This window comes from Papio anubis, chromosome 2 (assembly GCF_008728515.1).
Source record: "Papio anubis isolate 15944 chromosome 2, Panubis1.0, whole genome shotgun sequence".
NCBI lineage: Eukaryota > Metazoa > Chordata > Mammalia > Primates > Cercopithecidae > Papio > Papio anubis.
The window spans coordinates 106,807,078-106,828,597 of NC_044977.1; the positions used below are offsets into that span (position 1 = coordinate 106,807,078).

Consider the following 21,520-nt stretch of genomic DNA (forward strand, 5'->3'; position numbering starts at 1 on the left):
TTCTTAAAGATTCAGCTCAGCTCAAGTATCTGGTCTTCTGTGAAGCCTTCCTCTTGCAAGCACATGCATGCCAACACATACCTGAACTCTATCATGATCCCTACATTGGAAGCATCTCTTTGCACATACATCTCCCCTACTGCTCTGTAATGTCTTGGAGAGCAGGAATCACATCTTCTTCTTTTTTGTATCCCCAGTATATGGCATGTACTAGCAGACAGTCAATAAATGTTTGTTAAATGCCTGGACTGCCAGTTCACTATGCATGACGGGAGGGGACACAGGCACCCTGGGAAGATGTAAGAGGTGGTTGGGAGCTGCATGGGAGTCCTGAGGCCATATCAGAGAAGTTAGCTGCTGTTTCTGTGGTGTGGCTAGGGTGTGGGCCTTTGTCCTGAGTGCAGTCTGGGGGTGATTGGGGTTGGTAGAAGCACTGTGGTCTGCAGCAGGTGGGATTCAGAGGGCTGGAGCCAGGGCCTAGCCTTTTCTTTCTTTCTTTCTTTTAATTTTATTATTTTTTTGAGACAGAGTCTTGCTCTGTCACCCAGGCTGGAGTACAGTGGCATGGTGTCGGCTTACTGCAACCTCCATCTCCTAGGTTCAAGTGATTCTCCTGCCTCAGCCTCCCAGGTAGGTGAGAATACAGGTGTGCACCACCACACCCAGCTAAGTTTGGTATTTTTTTTTTAGTAGAGATGGGGTTTTCCCATGTTGGCCAGGATGGTCTTGAACTCCTGACCTCAGGTGATCCACCTGCCTCAGCCTCCCAAGGTGCTGGGATTACAGGCACGAGCCACCATGCCCAGCCCCAGCCTTTTATTTCTGAATGCTTCTCTAACTTTCCAGAAAATGCCAGGCTCAGAATAGTCTACCAGAGCCACCACTAATTGAGTTTGTGCCATGTGCCCTATATAGTGTTAAGCACTTTACTTACAGTATTCTTATCCTCATGACTGCTTTCAGACCTCAGTATTATTACGGAATTCTCATTTTACAGATTGGAAAACTTAGGCTGGGGTGTAGTGATTCACACCTGTAATCCAGCACTTTGGGAGGCCAAAGTGGGAAGATCGCTTGAGGGCAGGAGTTTGACACTAACCTGGGCAATATAGTGAGACCCCATTTCTACATATGCCTGTAGTCCCACTTACTTGGGAGGCTGAAGCGGGAGGATCACTTGAGCCTAGGAGTTCAAGGCTGCAGTAAGCCATGATTGCACTACTGTACTCCAGCAAGACCCTGTCTTACAAAACAAAGAGGCTGGGTGGGTGCCTCACACCTGTAATCCCAGCACTTTTGTAGGCTGAGGCAGGCAGATTGCTTGAGCTCAGAGGTTTGAGGCCAGCCTGGGTGACATGGTGAAACTCCATCTCTACAAAGAATACAAAAATTAGCCAGGTATGGTGGCGCATGCCTTTAGTCCCAGCTACTTGGGAGGCTGAGATGGAGGTTGCAGTGAGCTGAGATTACACCACTGCCCTCCAGCCTGGGTGATTGGGTGAGACCCTGTCAAAAAAGAAAGAAAAAGAAGGAAGGAAAGAAGAAAGGAAGCAAAGAAAGAAAGAAAGAAAGAAAAGAAAAGGAAACTGAGTTGCAGAGAGGTCCAAAATCTTGCTCAGGCCAGGCACGGTGGCTCATGCCTGTAATCCTAGCACTTTGGGAGGCTGAGGCAGGTGGATCACCTGAGTTCAGGAGTTCGAGACCAGCTTGGCCAACATGGTGAAACCCCGTCTCTACTAAAAATACAAAAATTAACCAGGAGTGGCGGTGGGTGCCTGTAATTCCAGCTACTCGGGAGGCTGAGGCAGGAGAATCACTTGAACCCAGGAGGTGGAGGTTGCAGTGAGCTGAAATCGCGTCACTGCACTCCAGCCTGGGTGACAGAGTGAGTCTCTATCTAAAAACAAAACAAAACAAAAAAACAAAAACAAAAAACTTGCTCAGTGCCACTCGGGTGGAAATTGGTAGAATCCAGATTCGAAGCCAGATTAATCTGATTCTATTGCTCTTTCTTTGCTCTTTTTATTATTCCATAGCTAGGGAATCTTGTTGACTGGTTCATTATGTCCCTAGGTTTTCATCAGTGAAATCCCTGGGCCTGAACAGTGCTTGGATCCCAAGGTAAATAGCAGGGACAGCAGCTGTAGTTTTGCAAATCACAGGCACCAATATCTGTTTCCTCAGCTTATCCCAAGAGGATCACACTGCATGGCCCCTGGTGGCTCCGTTCCTCTGGGACTCTGGGAGATCAGATTTGGAATATAGATGTTAGCTGGCAAGGGCAGAATTCGATGGTGGAAGGAGGCTGTGAGGCCGCCATTCTGCATCCCGGATGGATGGCAATCACATGCAGAGGCCATTGGCCAGGGCTAGGCAGCTGGGAGAGCAGGAGGCATCGAAAGCACCCAAACAGCCAGCTGGGTCACAAGCTGAGGTCAGGCTGCTATAGTGCCTGGGAGCAGGAGAGTGGGAGCATCCTGGGCCTCCTGAGCCACACCTGGGGAAAAAGGCTGATGGACAAGCCTTCACCTGTGGCTGCCACTTTCACAGGCCCAGCCTCTTGTCCCAGGCACTGTTGAATGATGACAACCTCATATTTGTCACTTCACTTCTCTCCACTTCATTTTTCCCATCTGAAAAAGGAGGGGGTTGAGTGCGAAGTCTGTAATTCTTTATGTCTCTTGCCTCCCACCTAGAAGACTGTTTTGCACTTCAGATTTCAGCCTGCGTGAAAAACGGATGCTCTCTACTGTTTCACATTCAGTTTTGCAGCTTCTATCAACTTATTAATAATTTGTCAATAGCAATATTTGAAACATAATTTAATCTGTATTTTAGCTCTAATTTACAAATGAAAAAAAAATTAAATTTATAAGGTTAAGCCAGTTGGCCAAGACGATCCAACTAGCAAGTAATGGCATCAGATTAAAAACCCAGGACTGCCAGATGCCAGATTTCTCTCTTCTGTACCTTTGTTTTTTCCTGCTGTATAAAAGAACTAGTGCCAATGAACTGTCAAATAAGAGAGGTTATCAAAGGGAAAATCAGAAATAGAAGAGGAGAAAAAGGACAGGTTTGAAATAATGCCTGTGGCTGCACACCTTAGAGTAGACCTGAAGGAAAGGGCAGGGGAAGCAAACATGATAATGAGACAAATATTCTAGCGTGCGGTTAATCCGGAGCCAAAAGAAAGATTAAACATGGAAAAATGATTTTTTTTTTTTTTTTTTTTTTGAGACAGGGTCTCACTCTGTCACCCAGGCTGCAGTGCAGTGGCGTGATCTCGGCTCACTGCAGCCTTGACTTCCCAGGCTCAAGAGATCCTCCCGCCTTGGCCTCCTAAGTAGCTGGGACCACAGGTGCATGCCACAGTACCCTGACAATTTTTTTGTATTTTTTATAGAGTTGAGGTTTAGACTGTTGCCCAGGCTGGTCTCGAACTCCTGAGCTCAAGGGATCCGCCTGCCTTGGCCTCCCAAAGTGCTGGGATTACAGGCGTGAGCCACCATGCCTGGCTGAAATACTGCTTATAATGGTTTAGCTAATGAGAAAGTGAACATGTGAGAACCACAGGATAGCACAGCAGATAAATGTACAAAGTGAGGAGCCGCCAGGCAGAAACGGGCCATCAAATGCAAGGTGGCACAGGCAGGACCAGTGCCTATAAGCAAGGTTTCTAAAGAGGTCATAAATTACCTTGCAAAGCCTTTCAGAGGTTTGCCAGATAACAAGAGGAAAGTCATTAGCACAAAGTGTACTTATCATATGATTCTATTATAGGTGGAACAGCGAAGCAGCAGGCACACCTGTTAATTTTGTGGGAGAGCTCCAGATTCAAAGGTTCTGTACGATTACCATTGATGTTAGGATCACATGTTCAGATTTTGCTTGTGGAGAAAATAAAATCACTATAATTATATCATGCCTTACTAAAAGGAGATATATAGAATCTTAATCCATGTGTCAAAAAAGATAAACTGCAGACTTTCTGTTAAAATAAAACTTAAAGCTACATTTTGGGGAAAATGTGAAGAAATGAAGCAGAGAAATATGTACCCGGCTGGGCACGGTGGCTCCTGCCTGTAACCCCAGCACTTTGGGAGGCCAAGGTGGGCAGATCACCTGAGGTCAGGAGTTCGAGACCAGCCTGGCCAAAATGGTAAAACCCCATCTCTACTAAAAGTACAAAAAAATTAGCCAGGCATGGTGGTGCATGCCTGTAGTCCTAGCTCAGGAGGCTGAGGCAGGAGAATTGCTTTAACCTGGGAGGTGGAGGTTGCAGTGAGCCAAGATTGCACCACTGCACTCCAGCCTGGGTGACAGAGTAAAACTCCTTCTCAAAAAAAAAAAAAAAAAAGGAAAAAAGAAAGAAAAAGAAAGAAATATGTACCTGAAGATGGGGGGAAGACAAAATAATGCAAATTGATCTTAAATAATTTCAGAGCCCCTCAAAAGCTGGGTAAACAAGCTACTCCGAAAAAGTTTAGGATGAGTTTCTAAGTGAGAATGACCAACTCAGGATGGGGTTATAGGAGTGGAAGGTCCACAAGGGTCTGGCAGTAGAACGTACATTAGCAGCAAAAAAACTAAATCCAGAGGGAGCACAGAGAAAAGATGGATTGCTCAGAGTCGATTTGGGAAATACACTCTCCAGAAAGGAATGGAGAAAGTATAAATAGTGAACTTAGGTGCTGGGTCTTATGACACAGGTGGGGAGGTAGTGGGTAAGGGATAGGGGTGAGACTCGGGGAAGTAGGGGAGAGAGTAAAAGGAAATGTAAAAGAAAGTTTGTCTTTGGGATCCTGATCAGGGCCTTGCTCTTCCTGTTTTAATTCTCCTCAAGTGTCAACCGATAGAGACTTGAAGTGATACTGATGTCTCCACATGGGACTCTGAGCACCTCTCTGGGTTTCCTCCTCAATTTGGAAAGCAGTGTAGCAGACAGGTTAGGAGTCCAGCCTCCAGGAGTCAGCCAGCCTCGGGTCAAACTGCAGCTCTGTCACTTAACTAGCTGTGGAGCCTTGTGAGACCACTAACTGGCCTCTCTGTCTTCATTTTCTACGGGTAAAAAATGGAGACAATAATACGAAACCACAGTTCTAAAATCTAAACGGCTTGGAAAACCAAATGATTTTTTACAAATATTTGGTGGCGGCCGGGCGCAGTGCCTCATGCCTGTAATCCCAGTACTTTGGGAGGCCGAGGCAGGTGGATCACCTCAGGTCAGGAGTTCGTGACCAGCCTGGCCAACATGGTGCAACTCTGTCTCTACTAAAAATACAAAAAATTAGCCAGGTGTGGTGGCGGATGCCTGTAATCCCAGCTACTCGAGAGGCTGAAGCAGGAGAATCGCTTGAACCCGGGAGGTGGAGATCACGCCGAGATCCCGCCATTGCACTCCAACCTGGGAAACAAGAGCGAAACTCTGTCTCAAAAAAAAAAAAAAAAAAAAAAAACGCCAAATATTTGGTGGCAAAATCAGACCAGAATTGACGCAAAGCTATTCGTAGTTTTATTTTTTCCACCTAGTGTGAATATTCATATATTTCATTGCAGAAATATTAATGTGCTTGGTTACAGGGTGCTGCTCCGTACCCTAGTTGGGGTGTCAGTAATACATAGTAAATAAATACACACTTATGACCTTTTTAAAACGTGAAAAATTCTGAACTCCAAAACGCATTTGGCTCCAAAGGTTTTTGAATCTATGGTTCCTACTTCATAGGGTTACTATAAGTATTCATACAGCGCACTTAGAGTGCCTGCCACATATTAGTAACTCAATAACTGGTGGTTATTATTATTACTATTACTGTGTCTTTTCTGAAGGCCCACCTTTTAGAAAGCTGTGAGTACAGGAACTGCCAAAATAATGACAGACACAGCAATTTACTTAGGTGAATGTGAGGGTTGTATTCTCCAGGTTGTGGATATGCCTGGAGGATGGTGATGGTGAAAAGAATGTGTGACAGCGTTCTGGAAACTGAGGAGCAAAAGACCTTCGAAACAAACAAACAAACAAAAATGCATCCTACAAAGAGAATGAAGGGACACAATTTGGTTTGAAGACCATGGGCCTGAGTGACAGGAAGGATTCAGAGTATTGCAGGGTATTTCTGACTTAACACCCCAGATGCTCATGGGCCCCTCCGGAGTCCCAGTGGAACTGAAAGAAAAGAGCAAGTGACAGCTGGTCCTGGGGTTGCAGCATCCAGTTGGGAACCTCTGTAGCTCCAGGATCCAGTCCCCACCATGACTTTGGCTCTGAGAGAGCAGATCCTCTTGCAGCCAACGTGGGGTAGAACTTTTGGCAGGCACTACTAGCAGCACCTCTAGTGGACGTTATCAGCCTTGCCACCCTTTGGGCATCTACAGTGATCAGAGGGAGCTGAAGGAGTTTGGGAAAGAGCAGTGGAGAGGAGAAGCCAGAGAAATATTATTTAGTGAACCATTTTGTGAGTCTATTTTTACTCCTAGATGGTCATGATTTGGGAAATATAAGCTACAGACAGAAAGTAGCAGAATAAAGGAAAGAAATGGAAATAAATCGTTGCGAAAAAGAAAATATGATGTTCGAGTTGTAGTTAAGTTGCTCTCAAATAGGTGCTTTCTGAACCAACAAATGCCTTAGCTCGCACGTCCAAGGGCACAGTGGAGCCTCTACTTGTGCAAGGCAGCTAGTGGTCCCTAGGAAGAGACCTTCAAAATAATAAGGCAAGTGTTAGGAAAAGGCACTTTCCAGTTCATACAAGGGCATTTGTGTTCCTCCCAAGTAAAGTAGATGTCATTTTCAAATGTGCTTCCCTTGACCTTATGTTCTTTTCTTAGCATGATTAAGGGTAGATCAACTCAAATTGCAACACAGACACTTTAACGGTAATGCAGGATTATGTTAACACTCTAAGTACTTAATGATGAATGAGTCACATGTCAGGCTGTGACAAAAGGCTGTGCTCCTTAAGCAGGAGAGGCCTAGTTTTGGCACATTAATTTCTGAAGCTTAAGTCCAGAGTAACTGGATTTAGGAAGTTAATCTCTGTTTTACTGTAATTCCTTCTAATAGATTTTGGCCCCTTCTTTCTCTTCCCTACACTTTACATGTTGTCTGATAGACTTAAAAAAACACACATAAGAGAAAATCCTTCTTACTTTGGCTAATGAAGAGAAGTTTCTGCAAGAAGACTCTCAATCCCAAGATTTTTCTTTTTTTACCGTAACAGAATTCAGGGAAAAGCCAATACTTTCTGCAAATGGGCGTATTGGGGTGATTTAATCAAGGACGTACCCTAGGAACCTGAATCCTGAGGAGCAAGGGAGGTATGGGAGGGCTGAGTGGGGCTGATGGCATGCAGTAGCAAGGACCCAACTTTTGGAGGGCATAGGAGACTATTCAGGTCTGGTCTGAAACTACACAGAGGACTGGGTTAAAAATGAGGTGGTTGCCAGGGCTGCGAGGCTGAAATTGGGACAGGCGTGAGAGCCTGGCTGGTTTCTGGAGGCAAAAAGAACTCCAGACTGAAGTTGGCAGCTGAGCACCTGCCTAGGTGTTCCAGAGGCATATGACAGTGAGGATGGAGGAGGCCATGAAGAGCAGGTAGAGGCGGAAGAGCAGGGCGTCCATCACGTGACTGAACTGCACCCACAGCTCCACCGAGTGCTGCTTCTGGGCCTCACGTTCCCACTGGGCCCTTGTCCATTCTGAGCCCCCTGTCAACTCTGCCTCCTCAGGGCCTGGCATCTGCCCTGCTGATACTTCTGGCTCCTTCACACTTACAGAAAGACAGAGACTCAGCCACGGGCTGCAAATGTCACCTATACAGGGAGGGAGACAGGGAAGGAGGCAGGAGCAGAGAAGTGGAGGTGGGGGAAGGGGAAGTGTGACTTCCCTCACCAGGCAGGTGGGTGGGGGTGAGACCCAGGCCCTTATTTCCCTTCTGGGGCGCAGTGGGACAGCATCTCCCTGGGCTGGTGCAGTGGAGCAGCAGGGAGTGGAGCCACCGAGGCAGGGGTGGGGGATGGGTGGTGGCCACGTGCAGCAGGTGGGTGATGAAGATGGTGTCCGGCAGGCTGTCTACCATCAGGGAGAGGCACAGGGCGAAGTAGACACCTGCAGGCAAGGGGGTCTGCAAGAGGGCCAGAGGCGCCACCTAGGATTTCTTGTTTCTTTCCCAGAGGATCTTTTTCTGGGATCCCTTTTCACTTCACCTGGTTCTGCCGGTCCCTCTCCCCATCCAACCCACACCTCGCTTTTGCTCTCTTGATGGAAGAGGACGTACTGATGAAGTGTGTGATGAAGTGCCAGTGGCTGGGAGCAAGTCATTCATCATGAGCAAGAAGACGCTGTAGCCCAGCAGAACAGTCGTCTTGAATGGGGCATAGTTCCTACTTTCCAGTGGCAGGTAGAAACTGAGGATGTCGATGGCAACCAGAATGGCACTGGGCACCAGAAAGTTCACCACGTAGGGGCTGGGCCTGTGCCTGCACCTGATGACCACCTGGTGGGGAGGAGAGGGAGGGGCAAGTGAGGAGTAGAATGGGAGGCTGTCAAGACAGGTAATAGCAAGAACTGGAATTTGTCCCAGGCCAAACTGTCTAGTAAGGAAATATTACCTCCCATCCCTTTCACTATCCAGTCTCTCCATCCAAAGGCGTCTCACAAGGTTAGAGTCTTCCATGCTGCTTACCACTGAAATGTATCTCATTGCTTTTGGCCCAAGGTGTCAACTTTCTCCACTTAAATTTTTATTCCTACCGATGTGCTCTTAGCCAGACTGTGGAACCACCGACTTAGGTGTCACGTGCATTTTATCTTTTCATTTCTAATTGCTGTTCTCATCAAGGTCTAATCTCTAGTGACTTTGCAGGAGGACATTTGAGACCAGTGGGAGGGAAAGCAGAGAGTAGCATATATTTTGGGGTTATCAGAATTTGGAATCATAATATCCCTAAGACAGTGTTTGCTAACTCTTTCTACCATATCTTTTTAAAAATAACAAAAATTCCTGCCTTCCAAAAAGTTCTGACAGCCACTGCGGAAGGGGGAGCTCACCCTCGCTGTGAATCACCGGCATAGAGACTTTGTTTCTTCCTCAAGGGATGCTTTGTTTAGTAACTATTTACTGAGTGCCAGGCATTGTTTCAGTACTGAAGGTTTATCAGTGAAAAAAGTGACAAAAGGCTGGGCACAGTGGCTCATGCCTGTAATCCCAGCACTTTGGGAGGCCGAGGCAGGCAGATACCTGAGTTCAGGACTTCGAGACCTGCCTGGCGAATGTGGTGAAACCCCATCTCTACTAAAAATACATAAATTAGCTGGGCATGGTGGCGGGTCCCTGTAATCCCAGCTACTCAGGAGGCTGAAGTAGGAGAATCACTTGAACCCGGGAAGTGGAGGTTGCAGTGAGCCGAGATCACGCCATTGCACTCCAGCCTGGGTGACAAGAACAAAACTCTATCTCAAAAAAACAAGAGTGACAAAGGCCAGGCTCTGTGGTTCACGCCCGTAATCCCAGCACTTTGGGAGGCGGAGGCAGGCGGATCACCTGAGGCCAGGAGTTCAAGACCAGCCTGGCTAACATGGTGAAACCTGGTCTCAGCCCCTGAGCTCACATAGAAGATGGCTTGTTCATACCGGTTAGTGGCCATGGTCACTTTTATTGCTCTTTGGTAGATACCCAGCAGTACGCACTCCCTCCCTGCTCTGAATGAGGTTCTGTGATGTATCTGAAAGCTCCTGGACGTCCTTCTCCATGCCCGGGCCCGTGTTCTCCACTGCAAAGCAGGCCCCGATGACTCAGCCTCCCCAAATGCTCCCAAGTCCCTTGCCCAGACTGTTGGATCCCTCACTCCTTAGCATCCAGGCCCTTTTCAGCAAGATTCCCTCACTGTTCCCAGCTTTCTGTCCTCTTCTCAATCAAAGCCCTCTCTCTGCCTCTCAACAGTCTACTTTAGTGAGCCCCACTAACCTGTGTAGGTGAAAGAGTTGAAGGAGAGCATGCAGCTCTGTTCATGGAAGGGGAAATAGAAGGTGTCCAGTTTACAGATGCTGACCACCCCCATTGGCTTATTGTATTTGATGTGACCTTCACTATTGACATACAGCCCTGAGACCTGCAGGTGTCTGATCCACACTGATGCTGTGTGGGAGAAGGACAGAGAGGTAGGTGCTGTGGGTTTCCCCATCAGACTTGACCTTCTTTCTCTCTCAGGTCATCCCATTCTTGAGCTCCAGTCCCACTCAGATGACTTCTTTCTTCTACCTATAATCATATTCTGGGGGTTTATAAGTTCTTCAATTCAGACCCGGCTCTTTTCTAAGTTGAGTCTTTGTGTGGCCTTATTGGTAACATCATGTCCTTCCCTGTAGATGTGGTTTCCATTTTGCATTTTTGGCCCTGAGACTCACGACTGCTCGATGAAGACATCTGAAAGCCATAGGTTCTTAGTTGCCATGCCGGACTTCTTGATGCCTCTGCATTCATCTGGGTTCCACTGCACAAATTGATTGTGCCCAGGCCAGGCACGGTGGCTCATGCCTGTAATCCCAGCACTTTGGAAGGTTGAGGTGGGTGGATCACCTGAGGTCAGAAGTTCGAGACCAGCCTGGCCAACATGGTGAAACCCTGTCTCCACTAAAAATACAAAAATTAGCTGGGTGTGGTGGCAGGCCTCTGTAATCCCAGATACTCAGGAGGCTGAGACAGGAGGCAGGGAAATCGCTTGAACCCAGGAAGTGGAGGTTGCAGTGGCCTGAGATTGCACCACTGCACTCAAGCCTGGGCAACAGAGTGAGACTCTCTTTCAAAAAAAAAAAAAAATTGATTGTGCTAGATCTGTAGGAAACCATGGCATGAGAGAAACACGGGGAGGGAGCTAGTTTTAGTTTTGCTCTGTCTTCTGCACCTTCCCATTCCCTTTTTTCACCCATTTCTTTACTCTCCCACCACCTATCTAGTGACAGCCATCACACTAACAAAGCCTTGTTTGTTTACCTCAGTATTCTCAAGACAGAGCTTGAGCTCGGTTCAGGATTCCCTGAGATGGAGCCACATTGGCTCCCGTGGCCTTAGTGTATGCCACCTTCCCCCTGTGCCCCTTGTCTGCCCTCCTAAACCAGCAGAATAATCAGAAAGTTTTATATTTTCATTATTGGTCTGATCATTTGACCTTGTCTAATTTATGGATATTTTCAGCTTTATCCAATATACTCTGCAAAACTGGACCTAGCAGTGGAAAAAAGGGAGGTACCCTTTTTTCCAGAAGTACCAGAGTACAGGAAAGGGGAAACTGAGTCTGTCATACCATATTTAGCCACAGGAATGATGTCACCAGTTGAAGATGTGAATCCTGGAAAAGCAGCTTTCATCTAGATGATTAACTCCAGGAAGGCAGGTCCCATGCCGCCACCCCCTCCTTGCTCACTTTCAAGTCTCTTCCATGTGGCAATAATGATTTTTGATCTAAGCCATGGAACTATACAGGTCAAAACAATTCAGTACATGGAAAATATAACCAAAAAACCTAGTAAGAAGGTCTATTGGGAAAATGTTTCTTGACAGCAGTCTAAAAAAAGAACAGATTTACCTGCAGTACCACAGGCAGCATTTCTCATGCCTTCCACTCCCAGTTTCCAGCTCTCCCACTTTTTTTTTTGAGACGGAGTCTCGTCGCCCAGGCTGAGCGTGTGCCTGATCTCAGCTCACTGGGTAAGCCCCGCCTCCTGGTTCACGCCATTCTTCCTGCCTCAGCCTCCTCCTAAGTGAATGCACTGCTAGGTTTCACCACCTCGGGCTAGTTTTTTTTTGTATTTTTAGTAGAGACGGGCTCCCCTGTTAGCCAGGATGGTCTCTGACCTCCTGACCTCGTGATCCACCCATCTCGGCCTCCCAAAGTGCTGGGATTACAGGCTTGAGCCACCGCGCCCGGCCTAGCTCTACTTTTTAAAACACTTTTAAGTGTCATTTTTTCTTTTTTTTGAGGCAGAATCTTGCTCTGTCTCCCAGGCTGGAGTGCAGTGGTGCCATCTCGGCTCACTGCAAACTCTGCCTCCCGGGTTCAAGCGATTCTCCTGCCTCCTGCCTCCTGCCTCAGCCTCCTGAGCAGCTGGGATTAGAGGCATGTACCACCATGCCCAGGTAACTTTTTGTATTTTTAGTAGAGATGGGGTTTCGCCATGCTGCCCAGGCTAAAAATAATTTTTTCAATATTTTATTGTGACAAAAATATATAACGTAAAATGTACTCTCTTAACCATTTTAAGTGTACAGTTCAGTGGCATTAAACACATTCACATTGTTGTCCAGCCACCACCCTCCATCACCAGAGATCTTTTCTTCTTGCAAAATGGAAACTCTACACCCATTAAACAGTAATTCCCTTTTTCACCCTCTCTCCAATCCCTGGCAACCGCTATTCTACTTTCTGTCTCTATAAAATTAGACATATACACCATTTGTCCTTTTGTGACTGACTTATTTCACTTAGCATAATATCCTCAAGGCTTGCCCACATTGTGGCAAGTGTCAGAATTTTGTTCCACTTGAAGGCTGCATAATATTCCATTGTAAGTACGTACCACATTTAATCTGTCCATTCATCTATCAATAGACACTTAGACTGCTTCCGAGTTTTAACTATTGTGAGTAATTCTGCTATGAATGTAAGTGTACAAATATCCTGTTTTCACTTTTTTTGGGTATTTATCCAGAAGCATAATTATTTGGTTGCATGGTAATACTATTTTTAATATTTTGAGAAATAGCCATACTGTTTTTCCACAGTGGCTACACCATTTTACATCCTCACATGCAGTGCACAAGGGTTCCAATTTCTCCACATCATCACCAACACTTGTTATTTTCTGATTTTTTGTTTTGTTTTGTTTTTTTGAGACAGAGTCTTGCTCTGTCTCCCAGGCTGGAGTGCAGTGGCACAATCTTGGCTCTCTGCAACCTCCACCTCCTGGGTTCAAGCAATTCTCCTGTCTCAGCCTCCCTAGTAGCTGGGATTACAGGTACCTGCCACCACACCCAGCTAATTTTTGTAGTTTTAGTAGAGACAGGGTTTCACCATGTTGGTCGGGTTGGTCTTGAACTCCTGACCTCAGGTGATCCACCCACCTCAGCCTCCCAAAGTGCTGAGATTACAGGCATGTGCCACCTTGCCCGGCTTCTGTTTGTTTTTAATAGTAGCCCTCCTAATGGGTGTTAGATGGTATCTTATTGTAGTTTTGATCCGCATTTTCTTAACTATTAGTAACATTGAACAAACATCTTTTCTTGTGCTTATTGGCTATTTGTATATCTTCTTTGGAGAAATGTCTTTTCAAGTCCCTTGCCCATTTTTGAATTTGATTGTTTGATTTTTTTGTTGTAACCAATTTTACAAAATCCAATCAGAGGGCCGGGCATGGTGGCTCACGCCTGTAATCCCAGAACTTTGGGAGACCAAGGCAGGAGGATCACCTGAGGTCACGAATTTGAGACCACCCTGGCCAACATGGTGAAACCCTGTCTCTACTAAAAATACAAAAATTAGCTGGGTGTGGCGGCACATTCCGGAGGCTGAGGCAGGAGAATCGCTTGAAACTGGAAGGCAGAGGTTGCAGTGAGCTGAGATTGCACCACTGCACTCCAGCCTGGGTGACAAGAGCAAGACTCCATCTCAAAAAAATAAAAACAAACAAAAAAAAATCCAATCAGAGGGTCCACTGCTCACCACTAGATGACTGCAGTGTTGGGTGAGGACTTACCACTTCCAGATGGCAGACAGGGTGAAGGTGATGTTGACATGAATGGGGATGCTGCAGTTGGTGACTGGACCGACAGCCTTTCTGTCAAACACTGCTTGAAAGGCAGCAGGGGCCGGGCGCGGTGGCTCACTCCTGTAATCCCAGCACTTTGGGAGGCCGAGGTGGGCGGATCACAAGGTCAGGAGTTCGAGACCACGGTGAAACCCAGTCTCTACTAAAAATACAGAAAAATTAGCCGGGCGCAGTGGCGGGTGCCTGTAGTCCCAGCTACTTGGGAGGCTGAGGCAGGAGAATGGCAGGAACCCGGGAGGCGGAGCTTGCAGTGAGCCGAGATCGCGCCGCTGCACTCCAGCCAGGGGACCAGAGCGAGACTCCGTCTCAAAAAAAAAAAAAAAAAAAAGAAAGGCAGCAGGGTCCACCCCATGCTGGCCAAAGCCTGAGCAATTGATAATTAAAGTGTTGCCCTTTCCTGTAGTGAGCAGAGACTCTGAGAGAGGAGGGCCAGGGCTGGGGGGCCTGGAGAGTGTTTCTGCATGGAGAGAAAACAGGGGGCACTGGGAGAAGCAAGTGAGCTCCTCCTTCCTGGTCCAGGAAGGGTGGGCTGGGCTGGTAGGCAAATGGTGAAAGTTGATGAGGTGAGCTGAGTCAGGGATCCATCCTTAGTGCCACTGTTTTATCCCCATGCAAAACCTGTCCAGATGTGTACGCAAACTCAACCCTAACCGCCACTTTACAGTGTCCTGCCACGTCCTTAAAAATCTCACTGCAACCTCTCCACCTTCCCCCAGGGTCCTTCTCTTGCTTACCTCCAATGTGGAGCCATGCGAGTGATGTCAGTGACAAATTTTGCACTCACAGTTCTCCGCCTCACTGTATTAATATGTCATAGATGCTAATAAATTAATGATAAGGGAGGTAATCAGGTAGGTAGTGTGAGACATATGAGATCTTAAGAAAACAAATCAATTTCAGTTTTTCAATTTAATGAGTATTTACTGTGTCTTTACTATGTGCTGTGATTGTTCTAACATTTAGTAGTCTTCATCACTGAGATTATCTTAAAGAATTCTCAGGCTGGGCTCAGTGGCTCACGCCTGTAATCCCAACACTTTGGGAGGCCGAGGCGGGTGGATCACCTGAGGACAGGAGTTCGAGACCAGCCTGGCCAACATGGTGAAACCCCATCTCTACTAAAAATACAAAAATTAGCTGGGCGTGGTGGCGGGTGCCTGTAATCCCAGTGACTCAGGAGGCACGAGATCGTTTGAACCTGGGAAGTGGAGGTTGCAGTGAGCCGAGATGGTGCCACTGCACTCTAGCCTGGGTAATAGACCAAGACTCCATCTCAAAAAAAAAAGAAGAAAAAAAAGAAAGAAAGAAAAAAAAGAAAAGAGTCAACTAAATGTTAGGATCCTAGGAAGAGGTACAAAGTTGTCAATGACATGAGCATCATTTTTACCATAATGAACATCCAATCATTGACTATCTAGGCATAACAAATATTAGCCTGTTTTCTCGGCTTCCCAGGAGTTACATGTCTGCTCAGCTCTTACTCTTATGTTATGGTACCTTGCAGCAGCAGGTGGAGGATGAAGCCGAGGAGGAATCCTTTCCCATGGAACCAGCCTCTTTCCATCTTCCTCTCTTTGGCACTTCTCTGGGTACTTGATGATGATGTTAACCTTAAAAAAACTCAGACCACAACTGGAGCCCTACCTTTGAATAATACATATATGAGCTGGCATTAGCCACCTCTCTAACAAGACCCCTTGGTGACAAGAGAATGTCACAGAGGAATAACTCACCCGGTGCTTTAACTGGGCCTGAATCTAGCCTCCAAAAGTAATATGGCAAATCAGTTTGGAGAAGAGGAAGAAAAATATGTGGTCACTGGAGCAGTGCCAATGGCTTCCTCATACTTTAAAGTCACTCTGGTGCACAGTGCATCACTGAGAAGGCACGTATGACTACCACTGCCTCAAGGTGCCACATGCACTTGTTAGACCCTGCTGCCACCTTTCTCTCTCTCTCTGTCTTTCTTTTCTTTCTTTCTCTCTCTCTCTCTTTCTTTCTTTCTTTCTTTCTTTCTTTCTTTCTTTCTTTCTTTCTTTCTTTCTTTCTTTCTTTCTCTTTCTTTTCCTTCCTTCCTTCCCCTTCCTTCCTTCCTTCTTTCCTTCCTCTCTCTCTCTTCCTTCCCTCCCTCCCTCCCTCCCTTCCTTCCTTTTTTTTTGAGATGGAGTCTCGTTTTGTCTCCCACGCTGGAGTGCAATGGTGCGGTCTTGGCTCACTGCAACCTCCACCTCCTGGGTTCAATTGATTCTCCTGCCTCAGCCTCCCAAGTAGCTGTGATTACAGGCACCTGCCACCATGCCTAGCTAATTTTTTGTATTTTCAGTAGAGATGAGGTTTTACCATGTTGGCCAGGCTGGCCTCAAACTCCTGACCTCAGGTGATCTGCCCACCTTGGCCTCCCAAAGTGCTGTAATTACAAATGTGAGCCACCACGCCCGACCCCCTGCTGCCATCTTTCAAAAAAGAAAAATGTTGGGGGGGTCCCCATTAATATAAGCAACTTCATACATTGAGGCTTTAAACATGACTTCAGTATAGTTAAGACTTTAAAGTATGAGGAAGCCATTAGCACTGCTCCAGTGACAACACGTTTTTGCTTGCTCTTCTCCAAGCTGATTTGCCATGCCTTTTTAGTGTTTCAAAAGCAATCTGGACCCAGGTCTACCCAAAGAAGGGAGTGATTAGTGGATAGGGGGTGGTAGCAGAGGTAATACTTTTTTTTAAATAAAAGCTGACTTATGATTTTTTTTCTTTTAAAACGGAGTTTCTCTCTTATTGCCCAGGCTGCAGTACAATGGTGCGATCTCGGCCCACCGCAACCTCTGCCTCCCAGGTTCAAGCAATTATCCTGCCTCAGCCTCCCGAGTAGCTGGGATTACAGGCATGCACCACAATGCCCAGCTAATTTTTTTTTCATTTTTTAAAATTATACTTTAAGTTCCAGGGTACATGTGCATAACATGCAGGTTTGTTACATATGTATACATGTGCCATGATGGTGTGCTGCACCCATTAACTCGTTATTTACATTAAGTATATCTTCTAATGCTATCCCTCCCAGATCCCCCCACCCCACGAGAGGCCCCAGTGTGTGGTGTTCCCCACTCTGTGTCCAAGTGTTCTCATTGTTCAGTTCCCACCTATAAGTGAGAACATGCGGTGTTTGGTTTTCTGTCCTTGCGATAATTTGCTCAGAATGATGGTTTCCAGCTTCATCTATGTCCCTACAAAGGACACAAACTCATCCTTTTTTGTGGCTGCGTAGTATTCCATGGTGTATATGTGCCACATTTTCTTAATCCAGTCTATCATTGATGGACATTTGGGTTGGTTCCAAGTCTTTGCTATTGTGAATAGTGCTGCAATAAACATAAGTGTGCATGTGTCTTTATAGCAGCATGATTTAAAATCCTCTGGGTATATACGCAGTAATGGGATGGCTGATGCCCAGCTAATTTGTGTGTGTGTGTGTGTGTGTGTGTGTGTGTGTGTGTGTGTGTGTGTGTTTAGTAGAAACAGGGTTTCTCTGTGTTGGTCAGGCTGGTCTCGAACTCCCAACCTTAGATGACCCGCCCACCTCGGCCTCCCAAAGTGCTGGGATTATATGCGTGAGCCACCGCACCCGGCTGCTGACTTATGATTTTAAAGAAAAGGTCATGAGCTATTAGCCTGAAAGTTTATGTTGTTTTTGGCCCTGCTAGTGTTTTTTTCTTTCTTTCTTTCTTTTTTTAAAGTTAGTTGTGTAACACTTAAACATTGAGAGATTTCATATAAAAACTGTTTCTGGCTTCGTTTGAAAAATAAGATCTAGTAACACGAGGCTCATGTTTCTGCTTGACAACAATCTGCCAAAGCTCAGAAGTGGCAAAACCCTTTGGATGGTTCATATTTGCTCTAGATCACCACAGTCTCCATCTCCCCTCCTGTCTCATTCCTGAGCAGCTTTCCTCATTTATGTTACCTCCTTGGCCTCTGTAGATGTTTGACTTTGGCTTCCAATGTTAAGATTTTCTTGCGTGATTCTTTTTTTAACTTTTTTTTTTTTTGAGGAGTCTCACTCTGTAGCCCAGGATGAAGTGCAGTGGATCTCTGCTCACTGCAAGCTCCGCCTCCTGGGTTCACGCCATTCTCCTGCCTCAGCCTCCCGAGTAGCTAGGACTACAGGCGCCCGCCACCACACCTACCTAATTTTTTGTATTTTTAGTAGAGATGGGGTTTCACCATGTTAGCCAGGATGGTCTCAATCTCTTGACCTCGTGATCCACCCGCCTCAGCCTCCCAAAGTGCTGGGATTACAGACGTAAGCCACCGTGCCTGGCCTCTTTTTTTAACTTTTAAGTTCAGGGGTACATGTGCAGGTTTGTTATATAGGTAAACTTGTGTCGTGGGGGTTTGTTGTACAGATTATTTCATCACCCAGTTATTAAGCCTAGTACCCATTAGTTATTTCTCCCTCCTCCCACCCTCCACCGTCTGATAGGCCTCAGTGTGTGTTGTTCCCCTCTATGTGTCCATGTGTTCTCATCATTTAGTTGGTACTTGTAAGTGAGAACATGCAGTACTTGGTTTTCTGTTCCTGTGTTAGTTTGCTAAGGATAATGGCCCCCAGTTCCATCCATGGTCCTGCAAAGGACATGAACTCATTCCTTTTTATGGCTGCATAGTATTCCATGGTGTGTGTGTACCATATTTTCTTTATCCAGTCTATCATTGATCATGTTCCATGATCTTTGCTATTCTATGTCTTTTCCATTTGCTATTCCAGGTCAGTTTCATGTCTTTGCTATTGTGAATAGTGCTGCAGTGAACATATGTGTGCATGTGTCTTTATAATAGTGATTCTTAAATAGCCTTGGGAAGTAATTTCAAAATACCATTTCATGCCTAGGTAAGCATAGGTCTTATCAGATTAATGTATGTAATTAATCGGTTCATGATGGAAGCCAGACATGATAAGATTAATTGGGCCAAGGTCATCAGTGGTTTAACCTGTTTTATTCTAGAATTGTTTCTGGAAGGGAAGGCTTTAGGGAAAGTAATAAGTGGCTTACAGAGCAAAGAGAGAGCAGTTGCCTCAATGAAGGTTTACAGATTGAGGTAGCACAATGCAGTAAGAAATGTCTAAGACCAAATCCTTTCTACAAGAATCATGTCACTCTCTCTCAGCCTCAGTTTCCTTATCTCTAAAATTGGGAGGGTAAAATCTATCTTGCAAGAGTCTTATGTGGTTTGAGATAATGTATGTATAGTGCCTTGCCCATCTTAAGCAATTAATAGCAGTAAATTGAAGCAGAAATAACAGTAAAAATGGCAGTAACAGTTATCCTGTTGAACCTAAGATTGCCCAGGTTGCTTCAGCCTAAATGGACTATTCTGGACTTAAAATGTCTGGGTTGACTGCAGCAACCCCAGTTCCTGTAAGCATAAGGCCCTTCTCTCTTAGCCTCGCTCAGCTGGATACTGATAGGATTCACCCATCTGCTGTCCTCAGCATCACTCTTTATCCTGGAGAATCTCTGACCCTTTGGGAAGTTTGTTGTAGCTGTTTTTTCTTTTTTTAAAAGGTGACATTATTCTTTTTCGCAACAGGTTTGCCACCAGAACACAAGTGTCATGAAAACTACCAAGCCAAATGGGAAAAGAAAAGACTCATATCAACATTAGTGTCATTGGACACGTAGATTCAGGCAAGTCCACCACTACTGGCCATCTGATCTACAAACGCGCGTCATCGACAAAAGAACCATTGAAAAATTTAAGGCCGGGCGCGGTGGCTCAAGCCTATAATCCCAGCACTTTGGGAGGCCGAGACGGGTGGATCACGAGGTCAGGAGATCGAGACTATCCTGGCTAACACAGTGAAACCCCGTCTCTACTAAGAAATACAAAAAACTAGCCAGGCGAGGTGGCGGGTGCCTGTAGTCCCAGCTACTCGGGAGGCTGAGGCCGGAGAATGGCGTGAACCCAGGAGGCAGAGCTTGCAGTGAGCTGAGATCCGGCCACTGCACTCCAGCCTGGGCGACAGAGCGAGACTCCGTCTCAAAAAAAAAAAAAAAAAAAAAAAAAGAAAAATTTAAGAAGGGGGCTGCTGAGATGGGAAAGGGCTCCTTCAAGTATGCCTGGGTCTTGGATAAACTGAAAGCTCAGCGTGAACATGGTATCACCATTGATATCTCTTTTGTGGAAATCTGAGACTAGCAAGTACTATGTGACTATCATTGATGCCCCAGGACATAGAGACTTCATCAAAAACATGATTACAGGGACATCTCAGGCTGACTGTGCTGTCCTGATTGTTGCTGCTGGTGTTGGTGAATCTGAAGTTTGGGCAGACCTGAGAATATGCCCTTCTGGCTTACACACTGGGTGTGAAACAACTTATTGTTGGTGTTAACAAAATGGTTACACTGAGCTACCCTACAGTCAGAAGAGATACAAGGAAATCATTAAGGAAGCCAGCACTACATTAAGAAAATTGGCTACAACCCCATCACAGTAGCAGTTGTGCCAATTTCTGCTTGGAATGGTGACAACATGCCGGAGCCAAGTGCTAACACACCTTTAGGTTTAAGGGATGGAAAGTCACCAGTAATGATAGCAATGCCAATGGAGCCACACTGCTTGAGGCTCTGGACTGTGTCCTACCACAAACTGGTCCAACTGACAAGCCCTTGTGCCTGCCCCTCCAAGATGTCTACAAAATTGGTGGTATTGGTACTGTTCCTGTTGGCCAAGTGGCAACTGGTGTTCTCAAACCTGGTATGGTGGTCACCTTTGCTCCAGTCAACGTTACAACTGAAGTAAAGTCTGTCAAAATGCACCATGAAGCTTTGAGTGAAGCTCTTCCTGGTGACAATGTGGGCTTCAGTGTCAAGAATGTATTTGTCAAGGATGTTTGTCATGACAATGTTGCTGGTGACAGCAAAAACGACCCACCAATGGAAGCAGCTGGCTTCACTGCTCAGGTGATTATACGGAACCATTCAGGCCAAATCAGCTGGTTTGCTGGCTATGCCCCTGTACTGGATTGCCAAATGGCTCACATTGCATGCAAGTTTGCTGTGCTGAAGGAAAAAAATTGGTTGCCGTTCTGGTAAAAAACTGGAAGATGGCCCTAAATTCTTGAAGTCTGGTGATGCTGCCATCGTTGATATGGTTCCTGGCAAGCCCATGTGTGTTGAGAGCTTCTCAGACTATTCAACTGTGGGTCGCTTTGCTGTCCATGATATGAGACAGACAGTTGCTGTGGGTGTCATCAAAGCCGTGGACAAAAAGGCTGCAGAAGCTGGCAAGGTCACCAAGCCTGCCCAGAAAGCTCAGAAGGCTAAATGAATGTTATCCCTAATACCTGCCACCCTCGTCTTCGTAATCAGTGGTGGAAGAACAGTCTCAGAACTATTTGTTTCAATTGGCCATTTCAGTTTAATAGTAAAAGACTGGTTAATGATAACAATGCATCATAAAATCTTCAGAAGGAAAGAAGAATGTTTTGTGGACCACTTTGGTTTTATTTTTTTGCATGTGGCAGTTTTAAATTATTAGTTTTAAAAATCTATACTTTTTAATGGAAACACTTGACCAAAGATCTGTCATAGAATTTTGAGACCCATTAAAACAAAGTTTAAGTGAGAAAAAAAAAGTGACTATTTTATTTTATTTTTTGAGACGGAGTTTCACTTGTCGCCCAGGCTGGGGTGC

At 45.9% G+C, this 21,520-nt stretch overlaps 1 protein-coding gene and 1 pseudogene across 1 annotated transcript; one reads left to right on the plus strand and one right to left on the minus strand.

Annotated features, from left to right (window-relative positions):
- Positions 1-5,483: 5,483 nt before the first annotated feature.
- HTR3D (5-hydroxytryptamine receptor 3D) lies at positions 5,484-15,814 on the minus strand. Its single transcript, XM_017955040.3, is given in 9 exon segments — positions 5,484-7,770; positions 7,892-8,107; positions 8,243-8,495; positions 9,610-9,758; positions 9,962-10,099; positions 10,102-10,130; positions 10,406-10,491; positions 11,302-11,351; positions 15,326-15,814. Coding segments are annotated over 9 exon segments (1,212 nt in total). The 5' UTR covers positions 15,387-15,814; the 3' UTR covers positions 5,484-7,540.
- Positions 15,815-18,441: 2,627 nt separating this feature from the next.
- LOC101011032 lies at positions 18,442-21,520 on the plus strand (annotated as a pseudogene).